The sequence below is a fragment of the Takifugu rubripes genome, chromosome 13, assembly GCF_901000725.2.
Source record: "Takifugu rubripes chromosome 13, fTakRub1.2, whole genome shotgun sequence".
NCBI lineage: Eukaryota > Metazoa > Chordata > Actinopteri > Tetraodontiformes > Tetraodontidae > Takifugu > Takifugu rubripes.
In genome coordinates, this window is record NC_042297.1 from 4,726,879 (window position 1) to 4,736,415 (window position 9,537).

At 42.2% G+C, this 9,537-nt stretch overlaps 1 protein-coding gene across 3 annotated transcripts in view; it reads right to left on the reverse strand.

Annotated features, from left to right (window-relative positions):
* The window catches only part of LOC101062104 (A-kinase anchor protein 13), an 87,067-nt gene that overhangs the window by 42,815 nt on the left and 34,715 nt on the right, over nt 1-9,537 (reverse strand). For all 3 annotated transcript variants that reach the window (XM_011609555.2, XM_029846669.1, XM_011609552.2), the window contains exons 8-9: nt 7,506-9,504; nt 6,320-6,405 (exon numbers count right to left, since the gene is read on the reverse strand). In XM_011609555.2, the coding sequence (XP_011607857.2) occupies nt 6,320-6,405; nt 7,506-9,504 (2,085 nt within the window). The remainder of the gene's footprint in view (nt 1-6,319; nt 6,406-7,505; nt 9,505-9,537) is intronic.

Consider the following 9,537-nt stretch of genomic DNA (forward strand, 5'->3'; position numbering starts at 1 on the left):
TCCAAGCCGATGACTGCTAGGGAAGCAACATATTCAAAAAGCTGTATGAGCCATCCTTAAAGCAGAGCAGAAAAAGCAATAAAAACAAAGGAATCCATTAGAGCTTAAGGCCAGAGACACACTTCCTCACCTCCAGTCACCATAGCTGCTTCTGCTAATACGGATGCGAGGCAATCTGTATAAGTTGAGCACAGCTCAGTCCAATATGGACTTACCAGAAGTCTCTCTAATTTCAGTCAGAGGGCAAATTTAGCACCTCATTCACCAAGTCAAAACCTGGACCTAAACACTGGCCAACATCATCAGTCCACTATTTATATTTAAGAGGTTTTGGTTGTTTTTGTTGAACTGATCATTAAAATAAGCATTGTTCTAACTACCTGCAGCAGAAGGAGCTGTAACACCGAAATTGATGGTCCGAACACCCCATTAACCCCAACCCCATCCAGCAAATTTGGGACAAATGGTGGAGGGATCTTTTGTCCATTCAAAGGAGACCCTTTGGCCTAAAATGCAGAAGGGCTGAGAAAGAATGAGCAATGAAGCTCTCAGTGCTGCTGTGGCTGCTGTAGAAGGTGGACAAACCAGATTCCGGTAATGGCGTCCAAAGTGGATGAAAACAGGAGGACTCACTTCAGCTGATATGTGAACTCAAAGCAACCAGCTGCAGATTTTAGCAATATTATCAATTAAAATCATGATTTGGGGGCTAAAAAGTTCAATATTTTCATATCTGTCAGCTGGTCCGTGGCCATCACTGTATAGCTGCATTTCTACTAAACAGAATAATTCAGTTCAATGGACCATAGATGGCCTGAACTGGTGTAATTACAGCTTCATCTGTTGGTAAAATCCTGCACCTGCTTCAACACCAAAGACAAGTAATTCTTGTTCCTTTACAAGCAAATGACTTGGTTTTATAAAGTACTGTTAAGGTTAAAGACATGACTGAACATAAAGCTGCACAGAGGTGAGGATCTATGTCCCAGCAATCCATACTTGGCCCACTGCCTTGTTTCTGGACAGGCAGGCGGACAGAGACGTGCTGCAGCACTGAGGGATGCCACAGCTGACAGAAAAAATGTTTCCTACAGGTATAGACACAGTTTGGCCCCTAAAGATGGCTGACAGCCGACCTGAGGGTAAAAATACTTTGCTGTACCCCGGAGGCTGATTTCAGCATACCAAACACACTCACAGAAACCTGGCATGTTTTTTTTAAACATTTCAATTTATATTTTTGCCCTTTAATGACTCTAGTTTTGTAACTTTTACCTTCCACCATGCTTTAAGATTGCTTTTCTTAGATTTTCTTGATGTTATAGAGCAGCACTTTACAGAAAAAAAGTTGTTCCTGTGGTCATAAATGAACCTAAAATGCTATAATGTTTTTAGGCTGAAACACTCCACCAAACACAGACAGAAAAACCAGAGGACTCTTAATTCCGGTTACTATGGTTTTATAATTTGAAGCCCCTTTTGGAAGCACATTTGGCTGAAATCTGCTGGTTACAGATGGTTACACTCTGCCTATTGCGTATCTCTAAACAAATATTATTTGACAAACTGGTGAACCTCGACCATTGTGTCATGATCCTATCACATGTTCACATCACGCCAGATTACCAGTGGAATGTTCCCATTAAACAACATTTTCCCAGCTTGTTACCGCCATAATATTATGTTTTATACGGGGTATCATAGCTCCAGCATATAGGAGGCCACTAGTATAAAGGCCCATTCACAGTTCTCATACTTGGTAACTGGAGCGATGAGGTGCTTTGTGGCCAGGAGAGATGCTGGGATGTAAAATGCTTTGGAATGAAGTCATTTGGCCAAATGCCTCTTTCCATCTAAGACCAGGAAACAGCGGTGCGCTGCCTTTTCCCCCCCAACCCATTGTAGCCCCCCGTTCACACACACTCACACAATCATCCTTGTTATTTTCTCCTTTAAATGAAAAGAAGAGCTGCTATTAGGACAATGGACTGAAGTTGAAGAGGTTTCAGAAACCAAAGCAATCCATGTAATAGACAACATTTTCCTGTCCCGTCCTCTCAGGCTGCGCGTCCTCTGGCTGGACATTTACATCAACAGCCACAATAACAGTGCACGGTAACTCGTGCATTATTAAAGTGTTATTTTTTGGTCATGGTGACAGATATTGTATTATTAATATAAGATAGTAAATTGTACTTTAAACGCAATCCTAATACATGTAAAATATAGCTCAGTGGCTACAATAAACTATTATTACCACGATGGCAGCCAAGAATATGGGTTTTTCAACATAAACAGGAAGTGTACCAAGAAGAAACCCTTTCCAGTGTCCTGGAAACAAGTTGGGATTAATAACAACCATTTTAACATTTTTGTAGTATCAAAATTTGTTTTGTCGAGAATATGTTTCTGAATGTATACTTAATACATTCATGTTAATGGTTTCCATAAGAGATGAAAGATTGAAGCCGTTTTAAATACCTCTAACACTTCATGAACCCTTTATGCAGTTATAGGAGAAATATGACTTTTGAAGCATTAGACATATACAAAAGTAATATTGGCACAATAATGATGCTTAAATTAGAAACTACTGTATAGATTACTTGCAGAAAATAACCAATTATTTATGCTGTGTGAGCTACGGTTTATAGAACTAAAATCTGGAAAATTCTAAAGAAATACTGATTAAGCAGACCAAAAGACCAAAAACAGGACTGACACTGAAACACAACACTTTAACTATTATGATATACTTGGACAGTTTAGAAATAAAGGGGATTTTTACATGCCAACAAAACTGCACATATAAGGAAAAACTTGTATGGGAATTTAGTGAATTTTGTAGGGATGTACCAAAAAATTGATTTGAAAAACATGTCAAAAACCCGATGGTCCTAAAGACATGGAGAAGTTAGAGCTGGGGTGGGGAAATGGCTTTTAGAGTTCTGAGCACACAGAAAGATGTAAGCTTTAAATAGCATTCAACCAGTTGAGCATCCGGTTTGACACCAAACTATTATTATGTTACAGTATCGAAGTAGAGGAGAGTCCCGGCTCTGCAGCGTCTGAAGACATGGAGGAGTTTTTTCATCTCCACTGATGATCACAGTGTTCACAACTTGTAACTGTCTGAGCCTCACTGACTTTTAAACAGTTACGCCACCGACACGAGTAACGTGCAGGCATCAGCCACGGCGTCACGTGCGGCATGCAGCGTTCAAGCCTGCCCCAAAATAATCAGCACTCTTTGTATGAAGGGCCATTATCAACAAACATACAATCAGCTCCCAACAGGCCAAGAACCCACCGCTCGGTGACTACAGGTTTGGACCCACTCTGACATAGCTGTGATTATGTTTGATACCATGCAAATATTCATTTTCTTTATTAACCCGAGTGATTAAGCCTTCCAAATGCACAAAGTTCGGTAATGTGAAAACAAAGTAAAAGTCATTTAGTTTCTTTCACCTCCATTTGCTTCATTTCTAGTGAATGTCTACGACTTCATGCAGTTTCTGCTGTTCTGGGTCACTTTAAACCCAGGCTTCACACCCTCTGTCCCTCTGCTCAAGGGTTAGTTACTGTGGTGTTAGCAGCACAAGAAACTTTCTCTGACAGAGCCAGAAGTAGCCTACCTTTATCAAAACCACGTCTACAGCTCGCTCTCCTTTAGAACAGAAACTGTACCTCCGCTTGTGCCATTCGTACATTTTCCCATAAATCTCAAGAGCAGACTTCCAGAGAAGGTTCTAATCCGACAGAACGACACTGCTGAGCAGAGCTAGGGCTGTTTGCTAAAATTCACATCTGGCCACAGAGGCAGCCTTCAACCAGACTCCAGCTCTCCTCCCTCCTTTCCTACTTCCCTCCCTCCCCTTTTCTTTTCATCTGTTGCCTCTCAACTTCTCCCACGACACTCCCTGACTCATGGCTCTGCTCTCCCTCTCCCCCTCTGTATTTTCCATCTTTCTCAATGAGCTGCGAATGTCTCTTCATCATCCTCTTCATTAGACTGCCAAGGAGGCACGATAGTGTACGACAGTAAGACCATTACTAGACTTCATTCTAATCACTCATTAGGATTTATGCCACTGAGATACATTTAACACCCCCTGCTGGCTGGGAATTCAGAACAACCCTGAGATGCTTGTTTGGAAGTGATGATCTGGCCGGGGGACATGCTAGGAAGAGTGGAGAACAAGACGGATCTTTTTTTCTACCAACATTCTATTCAGAAAGTTATTACATGTTGAAATATATGTTAGTAAAATCCATCATTGCTTTCAACAGTCATATTCCAAAGTGCTAATTAACCCAGAAAGCACAATTCTTGCCTTTTTTCCTATACACAGAGCTGTAAGTGACATGTTCAAGTCCAGCCCACTCTTGTAGCAGCCACAAACAACTAAACCCCTCCTCCACCTACCCCTCTGGCTTAACAATGTGTGCATTCCAGATGGACCACAGCATTTGCACTGAAAATGCATTTTGAATATAAATGGCTGCTAGTTTATTTGCAGACTGACCTGTTGCTAAAGTTCAGAAAAGTTCAACACAGCCCTGGTTAAATCCCAATCCGCACTGGACCAGATGAAACAATACCAGTCACCAACAAACCATAGTTTTCCACTTCCAGGCATAAATAATGCAAATGTCGGACTATCCCAGTTTATTTGCATTTGTTGAGGGGACGTTGTTTTTGTTCAGAGGGAACGCAGTCTGGGTCCTGACCTTTTAACATTTTGATTTTTCCTTTTATGAACACATTATCTTGCACAACTTGAACATGTGCTTCAAGCCAAAGCAGAGTTTTGAGGTCAAGTACCTCTTCATCTCCTGCTGATCTAAGCTAAATATGTTGATATTTGGAGGCGACATGTGTCCCTGAAACAGGTCAAGCGAGGCAAACTCAAAGCATCCTACTGCTGCCACACATGACCGTACAGTATCTCTTGGATGAGGAGCTGGAAAAGCTCACCAAAAGTAAACAACCAATTTTAAAAGAAAATATTAAACGTTGGCATATCAGATTGTAGGATGGTTTGGAATGACTCAATCATTCAGAGGGCTCTTGGTCGTTTTCCTTCTGTAAACAATAAACTTAATTTTACTGCAGCCTCATAGGGTTTTTCTTTGATGGTGCATGAACGTCGACCACAATAATTAAGGGAATACTATAGTTCCGTAGGAATTTAATTTATTTTTGAACATAACTGTCAATAATTGCACAAGTGAAAATTTTGACAAAACTGAAACCTTTAAATGCACACGTGTGCAATCATGGTTTATTGGTTATTTATACAAAAATATTTCTAATGATGTACTTTTCTACGACTTAGTAATAGCAATATTTTTTAATTAAATTCTAAATGAAAAATTACTTGCAATATTTTTTCTCAATTGTATTTTCCCTCTGGTGTCTGGACATTCTTAATCCTTTTATACATCACTGGCCAACTTTGGTTTATTTGCTTTGATTTTTTGAGAGTTTAATTTAATCGATCCAATCCAGTTTAGTTTTATAGCATATTTACAAAACATAAAGGTGCTGCTGTACAGTGATTTACATACAAAAAGGATTAAGAATGTAATGAGTTAAAAATAAAGATTCAAAAAAGGTAATATAAACACATGGTAGCTGATGGTAGCTGCCAAAGACACATCGTGGTGACATGTCTGAACATGCAATTTCTTCACCTCTAATTCTACAGTAATGCAGTTTCCTCAACACCATCATGACTCCAAATAGCCTGTTCATCACAGAAATTACAGGAAATTTCAACAGGATCAAATGGCAGGTCATTAAATTCTCCCTCTGGTCAAAGGAACGAGAAAAACAAAAAGAAAAAAAAAAAAACCAACAAAATGATCCCATCAAGGCCACATTGCCCTCTGCTGGCAGGCCCAACATCCTACAGCCTCAGCATGTTGTGCAGAAAACATCTGGAATTCAGAACAAGCCACCGTTGTTGACCACAGGCCAGGAATAAGGAAAGCCACACCAGCCCTGTGGAAAAGCCTATGACTGTTAAGGAATCTGTCAGTCAGCAACATTTCTGAGAAAACCCTTGGCTACTCATCACTTCACGAACATGCCCAGTAAAAAACACGATTCCCAGAGATGTCCTGCAGGATTTGGAAAGGACTGTTAAACTACAAAGTGGCCGATCTATGTAAAGTTGCTTAAATGTGGCCACCAGATGTTGAACAATCACGTAGCGTCAAGACGCTGACACACAAAGAGACCTAGGTTTGGTGTGAACAAAAGACTTCCTGAATATCAAAACATAAAGTTCAACATTAGGAAAGCTCTTACTGTGGAAGAGTCGGTTTGTGCTGCTTCACCAGGTTCTTCCTTTCCAGCGTCAACTGCAACGTCTTCACACCTGATATCTTCCACCTCTGGAGATGAAATCACAACCCGGTAATCTCATTAGCAACACCTCTACTGTGAAGTGTCTATATTTTTACTTACTACCCAAGTTTTCCGTTGGGACTATCACAGTTTACATGTTAAAAGTCATCAGTCTTTGATTATAAAAACAAAAAGCAGATGGGCCACTGCTGCTGTTCTGTAATTATTTGTGATGGATGACATGAATCTATCTTAAGTATATCAGTATGATTTGTGGAATGCCAGAGGGATTTAAAAGTTTTCTAAACTCAAAGAAGGAAAAAGTTGAGAGTGTTTAAGTAGCATGCAGCGGGATCTAAACGGCATCTAAACAGCTGGTCTCTGAATGCTAGCTTCTGTTAGACAACAAAAAGGCTTGAAATATTGCCCCCTCAACTGTAATGGACCCCCACTGTTGTGACGCACATCACCAGCCTTACTGTTGACCTTCCTTTATTGGACTCTGTCCAGTACAATCACTCCTGATGAGTGAAAATTGCAGACAAAACGCTGTGCTTCATAAAGAAAAGAGAGACTCTCCAAGCTGATCTCAGCTGTGTGCATGTTTGTTTTAGAAAAGCCACCCTTCTAGCTTAGCGTCTGAGCCTTGATCACATGCTTTGGTAATGTGACTCTGCCTGCTGACTCTAAACCCAGGCGTGCATGAGACAGAGACAAACACAGAACATACGAGTATAAAAGGAAGTCCCGTCAGACCACACATGTATCGAAGACAGAAACAATCTCAGTTACTTGTCATGTCTCCCAAAATCATGTGACATGCGTCACGTGTTAGCGTTTTAAAGAGTCTAAAGAAATACTAAAGGCTGAATTCTCGTTTGAAACTAATTCTGGGGCAAAATTGCAAGCAGATCTGTACAGGAGCAATGCATCACAACAAGATCTCACAGTTATTATAAGTAATATTGACCATTAGCGTTCCCCTGCCACTGCCATTAATCATCAGGGAAAGATACACTTTGATTGAGCACGTTTGTTTAGGAATAAGACTAAGACAAACACAAGGGCTGGTGCTGAGCTTTGTGTGTGTGTGTGTGTTACTATACTAAACCGGATGTGGGGCACAAAGCAATCACTGTTTGCTCACCTTGAATCACACTTTGTAATGCTCCATCCAGTGTGTCAGGAATCTTTGGATCGTCAGTAGACAGATTATCCACCCTTTGTTCCCTGGGTGCTGGATTCTTCATAGAAGGGGGCTCCATGTCCATTTCAGTGTTGTCTAAAGGTAGAGTGACATCCTCTGAAAGGATTAATTTCTCATCTGGTGGCTTGTCATCTAGTGTAATCTCTGATGTGTCCTGTGTGGGATCTTCATTTTCCAATGGCAGGTTATTGCTAATGTCTGTTGGCTGAAGGTTTTCTTCACCTGGACTGATCACTTCACGCGTTTCTGAAACCACTGAACTTGCTTCAGTAACCTCCGATTCCAAAGGATCAGTTCCTGTGTTACATTCAGAGCATCTGGACTCTTCAGATTTGGCTTCAATGACCTCCGTCACCTCAATCACTGGATCCAAGCGCATATCGTCTTCGGATGGTTCCTGCTCTGGCTCCTCTCCTGTCATCTCTGACTCTATTGTCTGCAGGCTGTGTGAGACTTCTGAATCGAATTGAGAGTCAAATTGTTTGCAGCTTTTGAGTGCACTGTCCAGCTTCAAGGGTAAACCTACACCCACATCGAGCATGCTTTCATCAGGTTTAGGATCGTTTTGTTCATCCAACTTCTCTTCTTTTGATGATTCTGCTGCCTCATTGGGTTCAAAATAGTCCCTATCCCCGGTACAGACGCAGTTCTCCGCGGGGTGAAAAATCTCTGTCGTGGAACTTCCAGTTGGTTGAACACTGCAGTCGTCATCCCCAGATCGGCCATGGGTCATCCCTGAATCTGGCTCTGCATGGATGCTCCCAATATTGGGCATCGTTTCAAGAGGTGTTTCTGTATTTTTTTCCTCCATCGAGTTCCCAAATGTCTGAACATCAGATATGTCGGGAGACAGCGAGTGTTCAGGATAGCATCCCGGGGCTTCTGGTGCATTCTCAACAATCAGCTCTTGAACACTGTCTGGTTCACTACAGCTCCCAGAGTGACAACCAGTTTGAGGATCCAGGTCCCACTCTTGCTCCGTAGCGTAATCCTTAACAGCTGTTTCCTGGGTTTGTTCCAGGCTGTTTATATCTGGTGGAGGTTCTCCCTCATGGAGGCCTTGTATCAAGCGATGTGGAACAGGAGATCCTGGCCCCGTGATTACATCACCGCCCTCTATCAGTGGGCAGGGCTCTTCCCCTGGGGGTGATACAGGGACTGGTAAACCTTTGTCTAAGCAGAGTTCACCACACAGGTTCTGGCAGTCTTTTGTAATCTCTTTCCCAGTGTTTCCTCCATCCTGACAGGTCTCCTTCATTTCAGAAATGGAGCCCTCAGATGATGAATTCTGGCCCATGTTGGAAGCTTCCAGGTCTATGCTGACTGGTAAAAGCTCTGCTGAGTCCGTCTCCTTCTCCCTTCTCCTTGCTTTACAGTTTTCTGCTTCCTGCTCTGATGCTTCCTCTCCCGTTGCGGCCTCCTGTCCTTCCTGGATCTCCAATCTATCGGTATCCTCTGCTTGTTTACCACAGCCTGCTGGTGGTAAGTTTCCCACAGTGAGGGTCTGCCTGCCCAGCTCACACTGTGCTCCTTCGCTTCTGTTAAACAAATTTAAATTGGGAGTGGAAACAATAGGCGGCTCTCTTCCCTCCTCCTCTGTGCGGCAGGACTCTCTCCCAGTGTTTGAACTGTGACACACCCCGTCTTCCAAGGGGCCCAGGCCATGCTCCTGCAAACCTACCTGTGACTTTAAAACCTTCACAGGCAAAACAAAGTCTTTGTGCTCCTTTCCAGTTTCGGAATATCCACAATCAACGCTGCTATTACATTCCGCTGAATAGTTTTCAATGAAACTCCCCCCTGTCGGTGTTTCCAGGCAATGCGTCGCTTGATCTGGTTGCTGTAACGGGTCCAGATTACTTATCTCAGCTGCTATACCATCATAACATTCAGCAGCTGCGTGCAAAGAATCGGAGTGCAGCTCCAGTGTAGAAAGTCCCTGTAGAATACAGAAAAAGAACACACATTACTG